Source organism: Schistocerca gregaria, chromosome 1, assembly GCF_023897955.1.
Source record: "Schistocerca gregaria isolate iqSchGreg1 chromosome 1, iqSchGreg1.2, whole genome shotgun sequence".
Classification (NCBI taxonomy): domain Eukaryota; kingdom Metazoa; phylum Arthropoda; class Insecta; order Orthoptera; family Acrididae; genus Schistocerca; species Schistocerca gregaria.
Window position 1 is genome coordinate 805,884,167 of NC_064920.1, and position 25,911 is coordinate 805,910,077.

At 41.4% G+C, this 25,911-nt stretch overlaps 1 protein-coding gene across 4 annotated transcripts in view; it reads right to left on the reverse strand.

Annotated features, from left to right (window-relative positions):
• Positions 1-25,911, reverse strand: part of LOC126270469 (proteasomal ubiquitin receptor ADRM1-B) — a 101,970-nt gene that overhangs the window by 11,491 nt on the left and 64,568 nt on the right. For 2 of the 4 annotated variants that reach the window (XM_049974073.1, XM_049974072.1), the window contains exon 6: positions 18,969-19,058. The exons of the other annotated variants lie outside the window; for them this stretch is intronic. In XM_049974073.1, coding sequence (XP_049830030.1) covers positions 18,969-19,058 — 90 coding nt within the window. The remainder of the gene's footprint in view (positions 1-18,968; positions 19,059-25,911) is intronic. 4 annotated transcript variants of the gene reach the window in all.

Here is a 25,911-nt window from a genome sequence, read left to right on the forward strand (position 1 = left end):
AATCAGCATGGCTTCAGAAAACATCGCTCTTGTGCAACGCAGCTAGCTCTTTATTCGCACGAAGTAATGGCCGCTATCGACAGGGATCTCAAGTTGATTCCGTATTTCTAGATTTCCGGAAAGCTTTTGACACCGTTCCTCACAAGCGACTTCTAATCAAGCTGCGGAGCTATGGGGTATCGTCTCAGTTGTGCGACTGGATTTGTGATTTCCTGTCAGGAAGGTCGCAGTTCGTAGTAATAGACGGCAAATCATCGAGTAAAACTGAAGTGATATCAGGTGTTCCCCAGGTAAGCGTCCTGGGACCTCTACTGTTCCTGATCTATATAAATGACCAGGGTGACTATCTAAGCAGTTCTCTTAGGTTGTTCGCAGATGATGCTGTAATTTACCGTCTAGTAAGGTCATCCGAAGACCAGTATCAGTTGCAAAGCGATTTAGAAAAGATTGCTGTATGGTGTGTCAGGTGGCAGTTGACGCTAAATAACGAAAAGTGTGAGATGATCCACATGAGTTCCAAAAGAACTCCATTGGAATTCGATTACTCGATAAATAGTTGCATTGACAGCCTTGAGAATTGTACTAAGTACCTGAGTGTTAAAATTACGAACAACTTCAGTTGGAAGGACCACATAGATAATATTGTGGGGAAGGCGAGCCAAAGGTTGCGTTTCATTGGCAGGACACTTAGAAGATGCAACAAGTCCACTAAAGAGACAGCTTACACTACACTCGTTCGTCCTCTGTTAGAATATTGCTGCGCGGTGTGGGATCCTTACCAGGTGGGAAGGTGGAGGACATCGAAAGGGTGCAAAAAAGGGCAGCTCGTTTTGTATTATCACGTTATAGGGGAGAGAGTGTGGCAGATATGATACACGAGTTGGGATGGAAGTCATTACAGCATAGACGTTTTTCGGCGCGGCGAGACCTTTTTACGAAATTTCAGTCACCAAGTTTCTCTTCCGAATGCGAAAATATTTTGTTGAGCCCAACCTACATAGGTAGGAATGATCATCAAAACAAAATAAGAGAAATCAGAGCTCGAACAGAAAGGTTTAGGTGTTCGTTTTTCCCGCTCGCTGTTCGGGAGTGGAATAGTAGAGATATAGTATGATTGTGGTTCAATGAACCCTCTGCCAAGCACTTAAATGTGAATTGCAGAGTAGTCATGTAGATGTAGATGTAGATGTAGATGTAGGGGAAGAAAACCGTAAGTTCTAATAATGTCAGCAAAGCTGATGTAAGGACAAAAAGGAGACTGGAAGACAGAGGAAGAAAAGCATGCAAGGTGTCCCATCTAGTGGGCAGCCGGAAGCCCCTGAAAGAGCGTAACAAGGACATACATCCCCAGGCCCCACCACTTGCCAGAGGTACCCTACTCAGAGACTGCCTTGGAAACACTGGCGACATGGACAGGGCAAGTGAAGCACAGAGACACAAAAGATTAACAAGTCTAACAGGTCACGTGAGAGAGGGGAAGAAGAGTAAAAGAGCAGGTAGGGTGAGGACAGGACTGGATCACCAAGCCCAGAAGCTGCAGCCCGGTCTGAGCAGATGAAGTAACAGGGTATTCTGCCAACCGCTTGATGGACTGATAAGGGTAAGTGGCTCTCCCTTGAAGAGAGAGGTGAAAGTCCACTTCACTAATAAAACTTATAAAACTAAGTCAGCCACTTGGGCATTATTTCTTAATGCCAGGGGAAACAAGTCAGTGAGATTAAGAATCCACCGCACAACAGATAGGTTGGGACAGTCCAGAAAAATATGGACCTCTGTCACGTGTGAGCCACAACAAAGTAGAGTGGATTCTCGTTACAGAGGAGACGATCATGAGTCATCCAAGTACGGCCGATGTGGAGCCAGCAAAAAACAGCAGAGTCCTTGAGAGAGGACTGCATGGAGGACCTCCGCAGATTCGTAGCCACCTTTATCACCCAGTTAGTTTGGCGAAGTTAGAGTGGGTGATTCCGCATTCCAGGCACTAAAACTTGATGGTGTAATACCAATTGGTGATCAGTTTCTGGAATATGGATCTCACGTCTGTTTACTGGCACCCAGTTTGACTAGTCTATCAGTGAGTTCATTACCTGGGATCCCAACTTGGTCCACGGTTCAAACAAATGTCACTGAGCATCCATATCCGTCAAGTGCATACAGGGAATCCTGGGTAGCACTGACCAAGGGATGGCAAAGGCAGAACTGGTCAAGAGCTTGCAAACTGCCCAAGGAGTCATTGCAGATGAGAAAGGATCCACCAGTGCCGCTACCGAATGCTCAAGAGCACAAGAGATGGCTAGCAACTCTGCAGTGAAAACACTACAGCCATTTGGCAAGGACAGCAGTTCAGTATGTCCCGTATGTGTATAAGCCAAACCTCCGTGACCAGCAAACATCGAGCCATCAGTGTAGATTACTTCTGAACCTTGGGATGAGCCAAGGCTGGAGAAAAATTGACAGTGGAGGGCCTCAGGATGGGCAGTCTTTTGGACCTTGTGATAGGTCAAGATGAAACTGTGGCAGAGGAATGCACCATGGAGGTGTACGAGCAGTGTTGGGTACAATAAAATGGTAACAATAGATTCAGTCATTGCTGGGAAACAATTAACTTACTTGGTTGATGCTCTACTGATCAGTTGAATTATTCATTCCTTCTTTTGACTGAAACCAGTCTATGAGAGAAACCAAATGGAAACAAGCAAATCGCCTGGTTGTAGCTTTACTTATCACTTTGATTATTGTACATTCATTTCCTTTTGAGTGAAAATAGTCACTGGGAGCAACGAATGAAACAAGTCAACACAATCCTGTGGCATTTTGCTAACTGACTTAGTTATTCATTCTTTCTATCTTTCCAAGTGAAACCAACCAGTCTCTTTAGCTGTATCTGAGTGTCCAACATGTTCCATGTCAGCATCCGGCTGCTGCAGGCACAAGGTAGTGGCCAATCGCTGCTAGTGCAGGTCCTAATAGTGCTGTGCTCGCATTGGCCACTGCGCTACCTTCTCACACTAGCTGCATCCCTGGCTCTGGCAGCAACAGGAGGCGGCGACTGCTATGGTGAGAGCACCACACGCCCACTTCAAATGACCATCACCACCACAGAAAATGGTGATGAAAGTATGGGAGTGAAGTCACTCAAACCCAGAGACTGAGTCAAAACATTCATATAAGTGAGGTTACCAACACATACTTGTCTCTGCTGGTTGTCTCGTATAGAATAAAACCACTCGAATCAGGCATGTGAGTGAAAACATTCATGTAACAATCACATTTGAAGGAGACTTGTGTCTGTCAGTTGTCTTGCATTGAGTGAAACCACTTAAACCCGATGAGTGAGTGGAAACATTCATACAGCTGACATGGTCGCAGAGTCTAGTTTCGTTTGACTGAAAAACCAACTAAAGAAAAAAGCAATTGACTGAGCAGTTGACTGCTGAAAACAGGAGTTGTGTACAGGATTGGGCCCAGAGGAGAAATGGAAGATGAAACAACTGAAGTTCAGAGAGGATTCAGATTGCAAATCATAATCCCTAATCAAGGCCACCATTGTGGGAGACAAATTACTGTGTTTGGAAAGGGGAGATGGTAGTTTGGATGCTTAGGGGAGCTGCAAACATGAGTAGCATAATGAACATGCTGTTGTTGGCACCTGATCCACAATGAAAGGACCACAGCCTTCACAAGTACACTGTTCACAAGGCTGTTTCAAAAAGCTCCTGACGCAAGTTGAATCCCATAGTTGTGTATCAATCCAATACCCACAATGCTGAGGGTGATGCTGAACTGTATGCCAGACTCCCATAATCTAGACAGGATTGTATCAGGGCTTCTTACAGCTGCAGAGGGGTAGTGCAATCTGCACCCCAGCTGGTGTTACTCAGTCATTGAAGTGTATTAAGGTGCAACCAGCACTTTCACTTAATCTGACGGAGATGAGAAATCTCCACACTGAAAATCGAAGACCAGTCCTCAAAAGAGAGAAGCCTCCACCACATTGAGTAGTTGATCATCAATGTAAGGTTCTGGTTGTGGGTACATGGTACAACACTGACATAGGTGACTGATGCGAGTCTTGTCGGCGCAAAATCTAAAGCCAAGGGTGAGGAATGATGGCTGTGCCTTCCATATGGTGCCTTGCAGTCCACCTTCAACAACGCCTACTCTAGAGGAGCAATAGTAGAGGATGGATGGCTCTGAGCAATAGTAAAGGCAGAAGTTCTTAGCATACATGGAGGGTGATACTGAGAACCCGACAGCTGCTGCTAGGGCATTTAAGACTACTAGAAAAAGAGGGATACTCAGTACAGAGCCCTGCAGCACCCCATTCTCTTGGATATTGGGGGGTACTTGGGAAACACAAACTCAAACCCAGAACGTACACTGTGACAGGACGTTCTGGATGAAAATCTGAAGTGGACCCCAGAGACCCCACTTGGTAAGGGTTGGTAAGGGAGTGAAGGTACGGCATCACCATGTGGTGTCATAAGACTTTTTCAGGTAGGAGAAGACCGGTATAAGGTGTTGACGTCAGGCAAAAGCTGTTCAGATGGCAGACTCCAGGTAAACCAGATTATCAGTAGAGGAATGGCCTTGGCAAGAACCACCCTGGGACACAGTCACAAGGTCGGAAGACTCAAGGAGCAACACAGCTACTGGCTCACCATGCGTTCAAGCAACTTACAGAGACCACTGGTGAGACTTATTGGGCGATAATTGTCCATCTGTAGAAGGTGCTTACCTGATTTCAGTGCTGGGACAATGACATGATGGGAATTCACCCTCACTCCAAGTGCTGTTAAAGATGGCAAGAATACGGCACTGGCAATCCACTGGTAGGTGCTTGATCATTTCGTTGTGGATGCAGTCTGACCCTGGAGCTGTGTCAGGGCACTGGACTAGGACACACAAATTCCCACACACTGAGTGGAGCATTGTATAGTTCCACGTGGTGTGTCGTAAAAGGTAACTGCTTTCACTCCAACTGTTGTTTTAGGACACTAAAAGCAGGCTCATAGTTCTCAGATGCTGAGGTATGAGCATGGTGCACAGCAAAACATTCAGTGACAGCATCTGGGACTGTGTAGACAGTGCCAGTCAATGTAATACAAGGTACACCTGCAAGTGTTTTGCATCCATAGAGATGTCTGATCTTAGCCCAAACCTATGAAGAAGATGTACATTGTCCAATTGTTGACATGTACTACTCTCAGCATTCTTGCTTCCATTGTTTTACTAGGTGGTGCACTGGAGTCCCTAGTTGCTCCATTGATGGGTGCTGTTTGTGGCACTCAATAGCCCGCCTACAATCTCGAATAGCCTCTGCGATTCTACCACGACAATGTCTTTCATTGGAGCAGAAACGAGGAACAGAGGACCGCTGTATCATTTGCCGAAAGAATGGCTATAGTTATGTTCTGCACAGCCTCTTTGATATCTGCATGTGGCAGGGAACCAAGGTTGACAGCAGAAGTGAAAGCATTCCAGTCAGCACTGTTGAGAGCCCGTCTGAGCAGGCAGCCAAAGGAGTGACACAGAGAGGGGCAGGAAGATTAGGAAGTTGTAGGTACCACAAAGGTCATCATGGACTCTTCAGCAGATAGATGGGAGAACACAAGGGCTACAAATAGAAAGGTCAGTGGCCTATATGGTTCTGTGCACTACACTGAAGTGTATGTGGTATCAGTGCTAACTAGAGGTAAAGGTCAGGTTGTGCCAGTAAATTTTTCAAGTCCTTCCAACATTAGGAAAGGTATAGGGAGCTGAGAAACCAATGCAAACAGTATATTCTGAGACACTTCTCCATCTGGAGGAAGGTAAACAATGCAAATGGCATTGTGGCACAGCCACAGCCTCCAAAGGTGTTTAAGAGACATGAGTGTATACATATGAACGTACTCTGGCTGACACCCTGTCACAGGAAGCATTAATCTTATAATATCCCCAGTATCCACAAAGGGCTGTGGTCTGCATTGCCGGAAACACAGTATCCTGAAGGGCAATGAAAGGGATCTAGGGGGCAGGTTATGCCTTAGGGTCATATGATGCAACTGAGGTGTTATGATATCAATGTACATAGGTTCCCAGTTCCGTTGTCGAGGTGACTCGGGGTCTCAGGGGCTGCCAGAATCCCCACCTTGACCACAGGAGTGGAACGGGTGGTACCTGGTGGCATGGGGGCCACCGGAATGTCCTTTTCCTTGGAGGTCTTTTTCTTGTCTTTCCTCTCCTCAGAGATTTTTGACAATTGCTAGGGTTTCTCTGAATCAGTTTCAGGCAAAGATGGTGATTGCAAAGCCCTGCTACCAGCAGCCTGTGGCCCCTTTAGCCACTGGCTAGGACAGGTTTTATACCAGTGGAAAGCTTGGAAGAAAGTGTCCCAATGGACCCGTCCATGCTGAAAGATGCCACACAAAGGGGATTTGTCACCGACAGGGAAGTGGGGACCAAATGTCCTTGGTGGCTGGGAAGTCATTGATCCCTAAAAGTAGGCAAGGGGGAAGTTGCAAGAGGGGAGTTCCCAACCATCATGGGGGTAGCCACCCTGGGGGCCCACTGTAGGTGCAATAGGCAGGAGTACATTGCTAAAGGTGAGACACAGTTGTAACTGTAGCATATGATATTGTTTGATATACTGGGTGCAACTGCTCGTATTACTTTTTGGCATCTTGGTAACTGAGTTTTTCCAGAGTCTTGTATTCTGGTATTTTATTTTCTCTCTGGAAAAACAGTCTAATCTGTTGAGCAGGGAGAATGGTGCTTTCCACAGTTGACAAATTGAGGGAGGTGCACAGGGAGCAATCGCATGCAGCTGTTGTCCACAATCTCTACAGATGGGGCTAGCGCTGCAATGTGAAGATGTGTTCAGATTTCAAGCACTTAAAGCACAGCACGGTGAAAGGGGGGGGGGGGGGGGGGGGGGCATGGGCACATGGTTTCACATCAAATCAGTATATGATCGCCTTTACCTTTTCAGGCCCTCAACGGCCAAGATGAAGGCACTGGTAGCAAACCTATTGTTCTTTGGCCTCCTATGTACATGATGGACAAGGTGTACACCCTGTAATCCTAAGTTGGCATGTAGCTCATCATCAGATTTTAAGAGCACGTCTGTGAAAAATGATGTACTGGACTAAAATTAGACTGTTATGGGGAGTGACAGTCACCAGTATGCCCCAGCATGTCAGAAGTGAGCAGTGCCCATGACTGGACACGGGATGCTGGTTTGATCAAAATTGTCCCACTTTTCATTTCAGAGATGGCTGTCACTTTCCCAAACTTGTCTTCCAAGTTCTCCACAAAGAAAAGTAATTACCATCAGTCCTTGTACGAACCAAGTACTGCTGGGAGTACTGTTCTGCTTGCCACTTAGTGCTATGTTCCTACCACAGCTTAGCCACAAAAGGGAACATTTTAGGGTCATGTCTCTATGCACTGATAGAGGCCTGTCCTTTCACAGACACAGATGAGGCCATATGGCCATCAGCAGGAGACAACTTCATTCACTTCATTTCAGGTTGATCTGTCATGTGCCACCCACTCTGAATCATGACTATCCCATGGGTGCCATACAGTCTCAGCAACAGCTACCAGGCCAGTAATCCGTTGCTCAGAGTCCCCATGCCCCAGTCACGATGGGCACATACTCCTTGGCATACAGAGTTGCCAGTTTAAGCACCAACAGTGTGATCCCTGCGTGGTCATGGTGCTACCATACTGCAGGTACTTTATGACTCTTTACAAAAACTTAACTCCTCCTGAACAGGCCATGAAGGTCCAATGGTACTGATTGGTCGCCGTGTCATCCTCAGCCCGTATGCAACACTGGATGCAGATATGGACATGTTGTGAGCACACCGCTCTCCATACCGTATGTTAGTTTCAGAGACCAGAGCCACTACTTCTGTATCAAGTAGTTCCACAGTTTGCCTCACAAGGGCTGAGTGCACCCCACTTGCCAACAGCGCTCAGCAGACCGGATGGTCACCCATCCAAGTGCTGCCCAGCCTGACAGCGCTTAACTTCGGTAATCTGATGGGAAACTGGTGTTACCACTGCGGCAAGGTCATTGGCCTGACCCTTTACAAACAAGCAGAATTACTTTTGGTTCTGTGAGAGATCTTTCAATAATTTCTGCTATAGTAGTCATTAAAGGCTCCAAGCACTGTCCTCAGGAACAGTCCAACTCATTTCATTTAGCTTTCATCCATAGCTTATGCTTTGTTTTACACCTATTATGCATTACACTATTTTCCTTCAGAAGTTTCTTTAGAGTGACTATATTCCATGGTGGGTCCGTCCTGTCAAACTATTCTTACCAGGCATATATCTTTCAATTGTCTTGTTACCTATTCTTGTAAACTAGTTCTACATACTCTACACAAAAATGTTTTTGGTTCATCTTTGACACCACTTATCTAGCTTACCAAAAATTTATATCTTCCTACTTGTTTAAGATGTTCTTTGTACTATATTCATTATATTGCAACAATTGCTTCACACTCACTGAAAGAGGTCAGGTCTATTAGTTAACATTAAATCCAACGTACAGGGCAAGTCTATGATGGATGTTACAAACTTTCAGGAATTATGGACAAGGGTAAATGTATCAATCTGAGGTAAGGGACTCTAGCCCAGAAATAACTGGCTACTGTTATAAGGAAAACTTTTTTTGATACCTATGAAAGTAAACTCTTCTACTTCAAGCTCTAGGATTCCAAATTTTGGAAGGACATTGTGTGGACCAAAATAATAAAATACGGTCTAGAAAACGTGTTCTAAAGTGTGTATGTTAAGAACAATGATTATTATTATTATTATTATTATTATTATTACTATTATTACTATTATTATTATTATTATTATTATTATTCTCTTTCCTGTCTCGGACATTATGTCTGGTTAAAAATGGAAAGTGACGTGGACCTTGATCAAGTGTGACTTCCTTTTAACTTTACGGTATATGTTATATTGCGTTTAGGAACTTTCGGGTAATTGAACATGCATCAATAATTACGGATTTCTGTAGTTGTATATATAAGTTTGGATGTAGCTGTATTGCATTGATGTACTGGTGGATATTGTGTGGTATGACTCCTGTAGTTGATAGTATAATTGGTATAATGTCAACTTTATCCTTATCCTTATTATTATTATTATTATTATTATTATTATTATTATTATTATTATTAGGGATGCGAGGCACTTGACATCACGGTCTTCAGTGACCTGATGAAAGAAGTCTGCATGCTATTCTCAAGTTAGATAAAGGCTGTCCCCCACATGTGGAGTAGTTTATGATGCATAATGTCTGCCTCTCCTATCCAGCAATTTACGGATGAGGCCTGACAGTTAAAGTTTCAGAGCCCCTGTAACACTGGTGTCAGTATGTGTACGGATTGTGGGCAGATCTCCAGCCAAACTGTGGGCTGCCCTGATATCACTATATAACACACATGTAGCCAATATATGCTGAACCGAAAGTGGCACACCACGAACATCACATAGCCAGAGTAGGAAAATGTGCATTAAAGGGCTAAGTCCTATGCACAGTTTGGTTAGCAGCACTTTCTTCCGTAACTGTGGTGGATATGAATGACCACAATTTGTTTTATGCCACCTATAACGATTCACTTTCCCACTGACAAACGATTCATCTATCAGATAATGATATGACAATAGGCAAGGGAATGGCCCATCGACATACAACACCATCCCAACATGCTTCTTTGGCTGCTTCGTCACCTGTAAGGAGTTATGGATGAGCTGAATCACCTGATCTATTTGACAGATATTGTGGACCACTTGTAGCACATTGAGTGAGTCAGAACAGATGAGAAATCTTGTACTGTGGTGGTGTGAATCCACTCCAGTGCAGTCATAATGCCGTATAAATTCACATCATAATCTGTACAACTTTCTGGAAGCCACACTTTGAAAACCCTATCAGAGGAAACAGCTGAACAACTGAGGGCATTCTTTTGCTGGGATTCATATGTATAAACAACAATAAAACAGTGGTATGTACTTAAGACTACAGGAAACCAAGAGCTGTAAAAACATAACTTGGAGTAGAAATTTTCATATACTGTGTAAAGCTTAAAATCACTGAGCCTCTGAAGGCTCAAAGGTGGCAATTTGTTCAATTCCTGGTTGTGTATTCAGAGTTTGATGCATTCAGATCCTTGAGTCAGTAAGTATACTTTACCATGAATGGTTTCGTCAGCTGGGGCAGATTGCAAAGTCATCCACAAACAAACAGCATTGAGCAGGGCTCCTAACTGTGGAAGAGGTGCCATTGATATCGATTGCAAAGTGACACTGCATACTCTGCCTTGGGAGACCCCATTCTCCTGAACATAGTCAGACAACGCACCACAGTGTGATATCGAAAGCACTGGTCCTCATGAAGGATTGGATAAGAAGTGACAGAATTCCACATATTCAATTCAATCACAAAATTGGCGAAGGATTTCATACCTCCAAAGTAGTGGTGGTGGCGGTGTATGCTTTTTCAGGATCAAGAAACATCCCAACCAAATGGTTTCAAAGAGTAGAAGGAAATCCTGTATCATTGTCTGTTGTATAATTAAGTTGGCAAGGGAAGAATGGTAGCACCTGAAAATGCCCTGGGAGTGACACAGGCGACCTTGGGGTTCATAAAGAGACAGACAAGGTAGCAGTTGACTACATGCTCAAGAGTCTTACCCATAAAGCTAGAATGGACTACAATTTGGTAACTGTTAGGGTCTGTACGGTCCTTGCCTGGTTTCCATAATGGAATTAACATTGGCTCATTCCCAGTTGTGGGGTGCTGTCCATCAAACTTGATATGACAAACAAGATACAAACTTGACTATGGCTTCAGGGTACAGATAACAGAGCATGGCATAATGAATCCGATAAGGTCATGGAGCATTGTCTGGCCACTAACAGAGCTGACTCCATTTCCCATATGGAGAATGAAAGATTGTAGACCAACTCATTACACAAGAAGGAAAGCAGTCTCTTCATCTCCACAGTCCTATAGAACACCCCGAATGCATGAGTTCGTGCGTATGACGCTGTGATAGCAAAGTGATCAGCTAAACATTCAGCCACATGTTCAAGGTAGGCCCACCAACATTGCATTTCTCAACAAGGCCGTGAAGAGAAGGCGTACTGCCTTTGCATGAAGCCTGCTTTACTTAGTTCCAAACTTCGTGCAGTGGAAGAGGACCAATTAACGGAAGTAAAAATCCCTTCCATTCTTTTATCACTCACTTGTGCCCTCGCATATCTGAAGACACCAAGGTTTCTGTAGTTGTATAGTGTTTGAATTTCTGCAAAGCTGTGCACCTGGTTCTGACTGCCGAGTGACATTCATCATTCCACCAAGTGACTGAAAACAGTCTGAGGTGGTTGCTATATGGGGGATGGAATCTGAGGCAGCTCACTGCATCTCAGGTGTGATATGGTCCACTATCTCGTGGGCACAATCCTGTTTTTGGAAGATGGCCTGCTGATTGTATCAACCAATTGACCCTCTGAACCACCCATCTTTGTGGTCTTCTGTCAACCACCATTAGAGTCAGCAGACAAATCCACGCAAGAAACTGGTCACTGGAATGCAAACCTGTGCACTGCTTCTCACTGAACTGAGTCGGTAAAAACTCAGGAGAAAAAAAAAAGGTCAATGGCTGATGATGACCCTGAACCTCTGGAAATGTGTTACCCGACCAGTGCAAAAAGGATGATATTCTCTGAATGGACAATGTACTCAATAATAAAAGCCTTAGAGAAAGTGGTAGCCAAGCCTTACAACACCCTGTGTGCACTGAAGTCTCCCATGAGGAGTAAGGGCCAGGGCAGTGCCCAGATGAGTTCTGTCAATGCATTTCCATCCAAAAGATCATGAGGTGGAAAATGTAAAGGACACAATATGATTTTAACTGGCTTAAGGACTTCCACTGCAACTGTGTATGGCCATGGTAAGAGGGTCAGGAGAGGCGTGGCATCTGCCACCAACGAAAACAGCCATTTCACCCTTAACCAGATCTTCAGTAACATTGTTCTTCCTATACAGGTGGTAGTGCCTTAATGCAGGTGTGTCACTGAATTTAAAATGAATTCTTGTAAGCAAGTGCAAAACAGTCTGTCCTGGGCCAGGAGCTGCAATTGTTCCAAACACAATTGGCATCCATAAAAGTTCCACTGCCACCCAGTCCGCTACTGATTAGTGACAGTTGTCCCTGTCCTTACCCCTTGGCAGTGGTGATTTCGCCAGGAGATCAAGGGGAACCTCAAATGGTGCCCAACTCTTTGGTTCCTTCATGTGGATATCAACGCCCTCAACAGTAATATGACCATCAGAAAGGGAGAGTGCTAGTCGATCCGAAGATTTAATTGCCACTTTTTAACAGCTTCCTGTGTGCAGTGGTATGTGGTTGAGGTACCAAGACTGTTGCCGATGGCTCCCGAATTTCCAGTTAAAGTGTAGCTTTACCCCTCCCCCCCCCCCCCCCCCCCCCAATAAGCAAATTGACAAGTGCACTTACTTACATTTGAATCTGCAATCTGGGTTTGTTTGGAAGCTTCACATTTGGTAACTAGTTTCTTCAGGGTCAACGCAATAAAAGTAGTAAACATTGGATGTTGGATAGCTTTGAAAGCTCATTTTAGCTTCGCTGTAGAGTATGCCTCTCCTAACTCTCAACTCCTGAATTTTTCTTTCCTCATTATAAATCCCGAACTTCTTGCTCTGTACTGGGTTATCTCCAGAGCAGTCTATGCTTTCAGTGAACGTGTACATGAATTGACTGATCTGTGAGCTGAGACTCAGCAATTTCCAAAAGTAGACCTCCCACTACATGCCATAGTGGTATGACTGAATCTTTGACATTGGAAGCATCGCATTGGGTTGGGTTGGAACGATTGGTTGAATCTGAAGACTGATACCGCCTGCAAGAATATTCAGGTAATTCTGGATGGTTGAACTTTAGAATAAATGTTGCAGTTTTTGTCCAAAGTGCCATGAACTTTCATCTAGTTCCGCACTTCTGTGACACCCTCTTTTTTTCCATTTTGCACGTAAATCCTCAGGTTCCATCTCCAATACGGAGCAGGTAACCACACATTTTCAGTAGTTAAGGGTGTTACGTAACTCGAGCACACCAGGATTGTTACCTTTACCCTTGCATCATCCCAGAAGCTTAAATACTTGGTGTGATATGGCAGTTTCAGCTATAATTGTTCCATTACAAAGTCATTTATCACTTTTTATGGGACCAGCAATATCCCCCAATGCCTCTGCTCTCTTGATTACACCATAAGTAAACTAGTGCCCAGTTACAATAATTCTGAGGCTACTACTCAGAAGGACTGACCAACCACGCTTTGTTGGGCGGGCATAGGTACTACTTGATACTAGATGATGATGGATATTTGGTTTGTGGGGTGCTCAACTGCAACTGCATCATTATCAGTGCCTGTATAAATTCTCAATCTTTTGACTGTCCAGTCTTGCCACTTTCCCAAACGATGATGAAAACACAAATACCCAGCCTCAGTGCAGAGAAAATCCCCGACATCCTGGAATCTAAATAACAGTAGAGTCATCCTGTCGGGAGCAGAAATGAATTTATGTTACTTAATAGGGATCCCACAAGGTGCTAGGGAAACAAACGTTGGCAAAAAAAGAGCTCCATGAGCCTAAGCAAGCCTTATAGAACTTAGAGGGGGGCAGGTTCTTCCAGAGTTTGCCCAGTAGTGGTTTACCTCAACAACCATTCACCTCATCAGCAAATAGTATACTTAGAGAGTGAAAGTTTCTTTTGTAGAGGTGTGTACCTTCCTTGTAGTCCACAGACCAGGTAGTGAAGCCAAGACCTCATTCTCCAAAAAACACAACATTCCACCACTGCACATAATAGTGGTCCCTTGATTATGCCTAGGGTTTATGGTAGGAGAGACCTCACTGAGCTGGCCATTTCCCAGATCAGGAAACCCGGAGTCACCAGGCCTGTACCAACCACTGCAGGTGGAGCTTCCAGGGAGGGAAGGGGCAATAAAACAACCCTCACACTATTTAGTTGTGAGACTTCCATCGTCAGACCCCTCCACTGAGGTCTGTCCTGTTTGGGTGATCTTGCCAGTAGCTGCAAAACCAGCAACATAGCTCTCAGTGTCACTGAGGCACCCAAACCCTCTCACCCAGCACTAATGGTGCCTATAGTAAGGTGCTGTTCCTGGGAGGGACTGAACCAGGGGCCTATATCTCAAACTGATACACTTACCGTTAGCCATCATCCCTGAAAATTCGTATCATCAGGGAATCGCCCTGTATTTCCAATATGAGTGGGCTTCTAAACTATATGTTCTTGGTTTTCACAGAAGGAATTTAATAACATTTCACATGAAATCATGGCATGTCCACTACTTAAACTGTAACCACCCCAAATTAATTGTTGGATGATTAAAGTACCCTCTGATGATGACAGTATTATCGAGGAACTTAAGAAAGTGACCTGAGGGTGTCTCTTAAGTCTTCATTTGCATCTGGAGATCAGTCCTGGGTTCAACAGAAAGGTCCACATACTGAGTCGTTCCCAAACAACACTGCATGCAACTTGGACTTTATCTCTGTAGATTTGAGTCTGTCTACTACAAAAAAATACATCACCACCATCTGCATTAGCTTATTCTTTCAATATACACTTAAATTTTCCCCAAAGGTCCAATCTTGTCAGTGGGGGCAGGGTGGGGGACATTAATCCCCCCCCCCCCCCCCTTTGTATCAGCCTCCAATGGGTAGTGCACACCTGACCCATTGAGGGGAGGGAGCCTACAGTGCTCAAATTTATGGTGCAAGTCTAGGAAGTTGCAGCCCTTGCTGCCAATTCCCTAAGGGGTACCACTATTTCTCTTACATTTGAGCAGCTGACCCTACCCCTTTTATGTTTGCCTCCACATAACACAGGATGCAGGAGATAACCCCAAGAGGTAAAATGAGTCTAACTGCCTTAGTTTCCATGGAAGACACTACCACCATTAATTAGGGTAGATAGGTATCGCACCTTAAGTTCTCACTGGTTTCTGCCTTTCCCCTCAAGAGGACAAGTAGTGGTAAATTGTGTACTTCCTGCAGGAGACTGTAACCACAGAAGAGGCTAGCACTTTAAATACCTTTAGTATTTCTGCTGGTACATGACACTTGGGAATCTTCCCATCACATCCATTTGCAGCAGCTTCCAATTGTGTGATAGCATTTCAGAGTGATTTACAGCTGCTTATGAACTTCAACTACTTGATCCCACACATGAAACAGCCTTCACAGTGGGACTGCATTGTGGCTATTGCAATGTTTCACAAGACGGCAAATAAAAATTAAGTCTTATATAAAAGTTTTAAGTAACCACATTTTTAAAAGGAATTTACTGACACGGTTTCACTATGATAGGAGATACCATAAGCCATCTTATGTACGTATATGTAAGTAAACAGAGGTTGAAAATCCACAAGCTTTACACTTAGCTGGCTTTCTGATGCCTTCTACAATGTGTCATAGATGAGCACTGTTGTGTCACTTAACCTCACTAAAACAATGAAAATTTCTGATGTACAGTAAAGGACATCATCTGCTTATAGTAGCTAACAATGCAATGATAATTTGCATGAAGCACTAAAAGATATTCCACTTGCGTTCAGCAGTGTGTGTCGTTCCAATGTCATAAGCCACCTGCACACTTTGGAAGGTGTGTATAACAACATCTTAAGCAGAGCTTTTACTGCTAAATAGAATGATCATTGAGATTCAATTCTGTGTGTTTGCATGTTCTAAATCACTTGCATTTCTTCCTGAGAGGGCACTTAAAAGAGCATGTCTCTTCTATAACTCAGTGAATGTGGAGGGAAACTGGTGGTGAACATCCATGCTGCTCTTTAACTGTGGGTGGCACTGTGTTGCTAACAGTTTAGAGAAGCACGAGACAGCAAATAGCTAATTATTTACAGATGCAAGGTGCTCATTTTCAGCATTCTCTACCTACTGCAGTAATTGGATAGAACTGCCAAACTGTATTAAATGAGGGTACTTTTAGACATGATTATATTGTTTCCGCATTTTCATTCTTTGACATCCATTTCCAACCAAAAATACACACGGCATGAAAATTTGTAGACAACTTGGTCTTGTTAGCAGAAGGAATAATCAAGTTGTGAAATCTTATTGCATGCTTAACTGCTAGTATGATTACTTCACACATCAAGAACTCGGCATGAATTCCTTGCCCTTGTTTGCTGTTTTGTTATGAATTCTTCCACTCTCGTTTTCCTTTTAGAATTGTGTGCATCATTTTTGGCAGCTGTATTTTCTCCCCACTTTCTTTATTGGTAGTTTCCATTTTATCACAACATTCTACTATTTTTCATCATTTCTGACACATCCTGTTAACCTGAAAATGAGTCTTGTCCCCTCTACTGAAAGTTTTCTTTTACAAATATCTGTGTCTGTAGTGAGCACTTCATAATTCTTTCACTCACCTGACTATAAACAAGATTTAAACATGTAAGCATCAGTGATAAGACAGATGATTTCTATGTGTTTCTGTCTCGGGATGCAAACAGCAGCAATTCAGGTGTTTTACTGGAAGTGATATATATATGGCTGATGTTCAGTACACAAAGTTTTTTCTTCTTTCTTGATCACTGAGAGAAGCTTTACACCCTCTCGCATACATTAATACCAGCCAACTTAATGTCATCAGGAAAAAAAGTGGTCATGTCATATTGCTTGGATTTTGTTGTACTTAAACCACTCAACATAATTTTGATCAACATATTGGTTATAGTTGTCCATGAACAATTATATTACATATCTCTGTGCAACATAGCAACTGCTAAAATGTTTTTGTGGGAGTGAAACAAATTATTTTGTATAGCAACATGCAGACATAAAGATGAAGTATATCCATAGTACACTACAGGCTCTGATATTTTTAATAAACAACTGCATCACTATGCAGAAAGGATATATAAAGTAACACAGATCAGTTCCTCCTTCAGGTAAATAGCAAAGAAGAAAAGTCTGAAATGATGTCCAAATTACTGAAGAACTTAGAGAAAAACCTGGTTATAAGTAGAGCACTAACATTAGTATTATCAGCTTTTGAAATAACAAAGCTGTTGCAAAACTTTCATTTTCACATGAATTACTTTTGTGCTACATACAGTACTTTAAGAACATTAATATGAACCTTCTTAAGGTAATTGTAGCAAAAGTTTTCTGTATGTTTGTAAAAATGTTACAGTAGATTCTTTGAGTAAACATTGTGTGTACAGTGGGCTCCAAAAACTTCAGCTTGGGTTTAAGGGAAATATGAGGCATCAAGATTTCTATGAATGTTATGTCTGGAAATAATAACTGTACCAAACAATTTTAACTTTCCACCATTACCATATCATAAATGACAAATACTTCAATCATGAAATCTTGCTCTTCTATGAACTTTAAACTCTCAGAACCCATAGCATCATCTTTTCTTCATATTAATATAATTCCACATATTCACACCACCATTGTGTGTTAGATCACAAAATCAAGTATATTTTGCCCACTTTCTCCTTTCATGGCTGTTTAAAAACACAATGACTTTTTAAATACTGACAAATTACAAACGTAAAATTTGTTTTAGAAACACCCTTCCCTCCAAGTGAACCACTTAGTAAATGAAAATAGAAGACAGCCACCAAGAAGCTGGAATGTAACATTTGAAAGTACCTTTATGGTACATATTTGAAGTGTTTAATATCTATTAGACATATTTATTATATCTCATTTATATTTTCTTTTATTTAGATCTGCAAATCTGCTCAATTCAGTCATTACATCCAGCAACCTTTGTCTCCCCAACATGAAGTTTCAATTTTCTTTGGCCTCAAAACCCCATTGTGCTCCATGTCTTATTAGGATGCATCACCTAAAGTAATCACTGTACAATATGACAAATCCCACCTTACATGAGCTCTATGACAGAGAGGATATCATTGAAAGTACCTAACCCATCTGTGGTGCCAAACACTTAGAACCATCACTAAGAAGGGGTTGTTTTCAACAAAAAGTTACAAGTTGGTAAAAAAGAAGTAACTTAATCATTAAATATGTGTCACCATTTTCTCTCTTCCACTTCTGACACAGCTGCATTAATGGAATTTTTCCTCCAATTTATGAGAGATTTTCCACAACTTCCTATCTTTAGCGCATTGGACACTCGAGACCTGCACTGTTGCTCACATCATTATCAGCCTCAATATGATCGCTACCACCGCATTCCATCTCGGCATTAAATGGAAAATTTCAAACTTCTTCCATTGTATATGATCAATTTACAATATTTTGTTTTGTGTTTCCTCCGAGACAGCATAGCGCCTTTAATTAATCTATGCTGGACTGGGTGCACAAAATAAATGTATTCTTTTAAAAGAATCAGTTTTTATCATGATGACAGTAGTTAAATGTTTCATACTGCCTTGGTGACAGATATTAATGCCATTTTTTTTATATTTGAAGTGTCTATCAGGTAATCTGATATATGAATATGAATACTCATACAAACACTTACGAGAGTTCTTTAGGTTTGTATGTGTGTGTGGTGTGTGTTTGGTGGGGTGGGGGAATTATAATTACTTCTATAACAGTTTCTGAGATACTTGCTTCAGTTCACTTGTGTGTGCCATAGACATGAAAATATTTTGTAGACATTCAAAATTTAGATGATGTAGGTTCATGTACTCTAGATGAAAGTGTTAAGCTACTTAGAAAGGAAGTCAAAGAACTAACAAAGGCATGTATGAAACATGCTGTCTTTCCAACTGTGTGTACATATGTTTCAAACATTACCAATTCATTTAAGGACCAAACTTTAATGTTTCTGAATTTTTATAAGTGAGTTTACAGAAACGCTTTTTAAAAATTATTTTAGATTAGTGTTACTTGCCTGTTCTCTGAGTAGTAGTTTCAGGAGTAGGGACATTGAGACCAGATAAGAAGTTCTGAAGATCACTGAGCTGAATTGCTGGAGGATTAACTGAAAGAAACATCACGAATCTTATGAAGGAGATAATATCTACAATAGGCAAGAGGAATATTTCACTTACCAGAAAACACGAAAAAAAAATAAGAGTATGGGAATTCTGGGGAACTGCAATTAGCTTTCAGAAGTTATAAACTGTTTGTAAGAGTTGTGGACACAAAACAAAATACTGTAAATATCTTTAACATGAATTGTGAACATACTTTTATCACAGTCATCATTACGGAAACTACTAAATGATTACAACTCACCAGAAAGTAAAAGCACAGAAACTAATGCTGAGGAAGTCACACAAACTATTACAGTGGGGACACGTGACTGGTTTGAATTTTCTATCCATGAATAGGTCATCCTACTATGGGCTTATACTGGAGCTACTCACTGGCAAGTGGTAATCAGACACATAAATGTACTATGAAGAGGAATTTTTTAAAATTGAAACATTTTTGGTAATATGGTGCGCTGTAAAAGCAATGAATTTAAAAGAACTACCAAAACAAAATTTAAAAAAACTGCACTGAGTTCCAAATACTATACCTGGGATGTCAGGCATGTAGTCAATATGTCCATAAACTGTTAAGCCTTTCATTTATTCCAATGAAGTATTTACATCAAATGGAACAGTGTGCAAACATTCCCTTACATGGTACTTTCTTGATCTGAAACTACTGATGGTAAGTGGTATATATGAACAGAAATTTGTTTGTATACAATGATGCAAGGGCTTAACATTTTTAACACTGTTGTAGTGAGGAATTTACACAAGCTACACAATACTTTGGGATGAAGAACAGCATACCCATAACATGTGGATCAACTGCAGCTTCTGTCATTACTTGGGACCAGAAAAACATAGCACTACATTTGTCAAAATTTGCAATTTCCTAAAGCAGTGTGACACAATTTAAAAACCCCAAAAAACTGCCTCTAAAAATGAGATGATTTCAGAGTACTGATAAGCACAAAACAATTTGCATGAGTTAAACATATGCCTGATCCTAAATGCATAGTGTTGAAGTCTGGTGATGGAAGAGTCACTGGTTGGAATCTCCTTTCTTCTTAGTTAAATTTAAGTTCTCTATATCCCTCAAGCGGAAATTATAACAAATACTGAACCACAATTTCCAATGAAAGTAATATTTTATCTTCAATTTATGTCATATGAAACAACATGTGAAATGGGCATGTTAAATGAAATGTACACCAGTAACACTCTAAAATAATTTTCACTCTGCAGCAGAAACTTCCCTCACATATTAAAATGTGATTCTTCTGCTGGGAAGTTTCATCAGTAATACCAGTGCATTCCATATACTCTGTTCTCCATGGTACAAATAAATCGTGAACAGTGGAGGTATTAAATGTTGTTGTGGTCTTCAGTCCAGAGACTGGTTTGATGGAGCTCTCTGTGCCACCCTATCCTGGGCAGGCTACTTCATCTCTAAGTACCTACTGCAACCTACATCATCCTGAATCTGCTTAGTGTATTCATCTCTTTGTCTCCCTCTCCAATTTTTACCCTCCACACTGCTCTCCAATACTAAATTAGTGATCCCTTGATGCCTCATAACATGTCCTACCAACCTATGCCTTCTTCTAGTCAAGTTGTGTCACAACTTCCTCTTCTCCTGAATTCTATTCAGTACCTCCTCATTAGTTACTGATCTGTCCATCTAATCTTCAGCATTATTCTGTAGCACCACATCTCGAAAGCCTGTATTATCTTTTTATCTAAACTACTTACTGTCCATGTTTCACCTCCATACATGGCTACACTCCATACAAATACTTTCAGAAAAGACTTCCTGATAAACCTATACTCTATGTCAACAAATTTCTATTCTTCAGGAACATTTTCCTTGTCATAGCCAGTCTACATATTATATCTTCTCTACTTCGACCATCATCAGTTATTTTGTTCCCCATATAGCAAAACTCTTGGTTTAAGAATCATGAAAGAAGGTTGTATACGTGAAAGAACCCTGGAGATACTAAAAGGTATCAGATAGATTATATAATGGTAAGACAGAGATTTAGGAACCAGGTTTTAAGTTGTAAGACATTCCCAGAGGCAGATGTGGACTCTGACCACAATCTATTGGTTATGACCTGTAGATTAAAACTCAAGAAACTGCAAAAATGTGGGAAATTAAGGAGATGGGACCTGGATAAACTGAAAGAACCAGAGGTTGTACAGAGTTTCAAAGAGAGCATAAGGGAACAATTGACAGGAATAGGGGAAAGAAATACAGTAGAAGAAGAATGGGTAGCTCTGAGGGATGTAGTAGTGAAGGCAGCAGAGGATAAAGTAGGTACAAAGACGAGGGCTGCTAGAAATCCTTGGGTAACAGAAGAAATATTGAATTTAATTGATGAAAGGAGAAAACATAAAAATGCAGTAAATGAAGCAGGCAAAAAGGAATACAAACGTCTCAAAAATGAGATCGACAGGAAGTGCAAAATGGCTAAACAGGGATGGCTAGAGGACAAATGTAAGGATGTAGAAGCTTATCTCACTAGGGGTAAGATAGATACTGCCTACAGGAAAATTAAAGAGACCTTTGGAGAGAAGAGAACCACATGTATGAATATCAAGAGCTCAGATGGCAGCCCAGTTCTAAGCAAAGAAGGGAAGGCAGAAAGGTGGAAGGAGTATATAGAAGGTTTATACAAGGGCGATGTACTTGAGGACAATATTGTGGAAATAGAAGAGGATGTAGATGAAGACGAAATGGGAGATACGATACTGCGTGAAGAGTTTGACAGAGCACTGAAAGACCTGAGTCGAAACAAGGCCCCCGGAGTAGACAACATTCCATTAGAACTACTGACGGCCTTGGGAGAGCCAGTCATGACAAAAATCTGCCAGCTGGTGAGCAAGATGTATGAGACAGGCGAAATACCCTCAGACTTCAAGAAGAATATAATAATTCCAATCCCAAAGAAAGCAGGTGCTGACAGATGTGAAAATTACCGAACTATCAGTTTAATAAGTCACAGCTGCAAAATATTAACGCTAATTCTTTACAGACGAATGGAAAAACTAGTAGAAGCCGACCTCGGGGAAGATCAGTTTGGATTCCGTCGAAATGTTGGAACACGTGAGGCAATACTGACCTTACGACTTATCTTAGAAGAAAGATTAAGAAAAGGCAAACCTACGTTTCTAGCATTTGTAGACTTAGAGAAAGCTTTTGACAATGTTGACTGGAATACTCTTTTTCAAATTCTAAAGGTGGCAGGGGTAAAATACAGGGAGCGAAAGGCTATTTATAATTTGTACAGAAACCAGATGGCAGTAATAAGAGTCGAGGGGCATGAAAGGGAAGCAGTGGTTGGGAAAGGAGTGAGACAGGGTTGTAGCCTCTCCCCGATGTTATTCAATCTGTATATTGAGCAAGCAGTAAAGGAAACAAAAGAAAAATTTGGAGTAGGTATTAAAATTCATGGAGACGAAGTAAAAACTTTGAGGTTCGCCGATGACATTGTAATTCTGTCAGAGACGGCAAAGGACTTGGAAGAGCAGTCGAATGGAATGGACAGTGTCTTGAAAGGAGGATATAAGATGAACATTAACAAAAGCAAAACGAGGATAATGGAATGTAGTCAAATTAAATCGGGTGATGCTGAGGGAATTAGATTAGGAAATGAGACACTTAAAGTAGTAAAGGAGTTTTGCTATTTAGGAAGTAAAATAACTGATGATGGTCGAAGTAGAGAGGATATAAAATGTAGACTGGCAATGGCAAGGAAAGCGTTTCTCAAGAAGAGAAATTTGTTAACATCGAATATAGATTTATGTATCAGGAAGTCGTTTCTGAAACTATTTGTTTGGAGTGTAGCCATGTACGGAAGTGAAACATGGACGATAACTAGTTTGGACAAGAAGAGAATAGAAGCTTTCGAAATGTGGTGCTACAGAAGAATACTGAAGATAAGGTGGATAGATCACGTAACTAATGAGGAGGTATTGAATAGGATTGGGGAGAAGAGAAGTTTGTGGCACAACTTGACTAGAAGAAGGGATCGGTTGGTAGGACATGTTTTGAGGCATCAAGGGATCACAAATTTAGCATTGGAGGGCAGCGTGGAGGGTAAAAATCGTAGAGGGAGACCGAGAGATGAGTACACTAAGCAGATTCAGAAGGATGTAGGTTGCAGTAGGTACTGGGAGATGAAGCAGCTTGCACAGGATAGAGTAGCATGGAGAGCTGCATCAAACCAGTCTCAGGACTGAAGACAACAACAACAACAACAACAACAACAACAACAACAAAGCAAAACTCGTCTACTACCTTAAGTGTCTCATTTCCTAATCTAATTCCCTCTGCATCACCTGATTTAATTCGACTACATTCCATTATCCTCGTTTTGCTTTTGATTATGTTCATCTTATATCCTCCTTTCAAACACAGTACATTCTGTTCCACTGCTCTTCCAGATCCTTTGCTGTCTCTTTGAGAATTACAATGTCATAAATACTGAGGAAAAAAGAAATGCAGTTGACTAGATCTCTCTGTAAATAATGTTCAGCCTTTCTAATTTTTGTGTATTATAATCTACTAAATGGCTACTGTGACATATAATCTTGTGCATATGATCACCATACTTTATGAATGCTGATCTCCCAGTACCGCTGGTAATGTAAAGTTTCAGTCTCACTGTTATCATGATCTGGAACACCAGGTATTACTGCTAACTGTTGGAATGGACACGTTTCTCCCCTCATTTGTTGCTGGTGGTTGTTACATTTTTTAGCACCTACTGTAAGTAAGTGTTTGCTAAACAGATCACCTTGACAATCCGTTACACTATAAAGTTTGTAGTCGCAAAACACAGCACACACGCAGATTTATAGTCTAAATTAAGAAGATGATATTTATTTTGTGTTTTTATCTTATCTGGTGTAATGTTGGTTTCATGTTTAACTTCTTGCACTCTACACTGGGGAAAAATAATAATCTTAAAACAACTACATATGTGGTCTATGTTCTTGATAAATCACTAAACTGTCTCCTGAAAAGTTTCAAAGCAGAAAAACATAGCTGCATACATATCTTTCTACATTCACTGTATTGATCTCGATAAACGGTTAGATAAATAGTGCTAGGGATTTTTATTATTTGTCCAATAAGCATACAATACCTCAAGACACTTTTATTAGGGTATTTTCTACAAATTCATCTACTGTTTTGGCCTCAGTGCCAGAGATTAATACTGGAGTTTGCACCCAGCCATCACCTGTTCATACATGCCATCACATTTATGGAGAAAAAAAAAATGTAGCAAAGCAGTACTGGCCACTCTCTAAAGACAACTTGCTGAGTGTGACATCCACTGGCAACACTAAAACCTGTGGCCATGACCCCAGAAAGCTTAGTATTTAACATTGACTCTATAGTGGTACATGGCTGGGAGCATAAACAAAATACAAGTTTGAGTGCCAGAGGAGAGAGGAGCAGTGTGTGGAAATTTTTGAATTCTTGCGGTAGCTTACTGAAAATGGATGCAGCAGTATACTGCACACCTTTCTGCACAAGAGTCAAGGTAGTGTGATCCAAGTGCAGATTGGATTTCTGCCTAGTATTAACTGAGCGGAAGCTGCTAGTTCTTTGGAATAAGCTGCTATTATTAAAAAGAAATGGGAGTAAAGAAAAAAACATGTTGCTAGGCGCATGAAAGATATCTTGCACACATCTATTGGTGGTGATCGTGTGCTCAGCCGCCACTTTCGTCATGCTTGGCCTCCCAGGTCCCCAGACCTCAGTCTGTGGCTTTGGGGTTACCTGAAGTCGCAAGTGCATTGTGATCGACCGACATGTCTAGGGATGCTGAAAGACAACATCCGACACCAATGCCTCACCATAACTCCGGACATGCTTTACAGTGCTGTTAACAACATTATTCCTCGACTACAGCTGTTGTTGAGGAATAATGGTGGATATATTGAGCATTTCCTGTAAATATCATCATCTTTGCTTTGTCTTACTTTGTTATGCTAATTATTGCTATTCTGATCAGATGAAGCGCCATCTGTTGGACATTTTTTGAACATTGTATTTTTTTTTTCATTCTAATAAAACCCCATGTCATTCCAAGCATGTGTGTCAATTTGTACCTCTCTATCTACATTATTCCGTGATTTATTCATTTTTCAAATTTATACTGACTTTTTGATCACCAGGCCAATGTCAAAATACCAGAATACCCCTGGCTAATGAACAGGGGCCGACAAGTGGTTTGCGAAATTACACCACTTATTGCCTGAATCACCTGTTTCTGAGCTACAAACATCCTTTGAAAATAGGAAGAGCTACCCCAAAATATAAAACCAAATGAAAATAAGCAAAGTAGACTACTTTTCACATTGAATTATCACTTACTTCAGATACCATTTGAATAGTAAAAATGGCAGCATTAAGTCTTTGAACAAGATCCTGAATGTGGGCTTTCCATGACAGTTTACAATCTGTAAATTTAAACTGATTAGTTCCACTAATAATATGGTCACTCTGTGAAATTAAAAAGACAGGTTTTGTTGAAATGTGTTTTAGAAACTGTAAAAACTGAGTTTTGGCTGTGATTTGGCATTTGTTTTCTAGAAGCCTTGAACGTATCTCGTGAACTGTACTATTTGAAACAGTGCCAGTGTTGCACACAACATCCTTTACTACCAAGCTAGTGTCATCAGCAAACAGAAATATTTTAGAATTGTCTGTAATACTAGAGGGGATCTCATTTACATAAAAAAAGGAACAGGAGTGGCCCCAGCACTGATCCCTGGGACATCCCCATTTGACTGTACCCCACTCAGGCCCCACATCACAGCCATTCCTAACACTGTGGA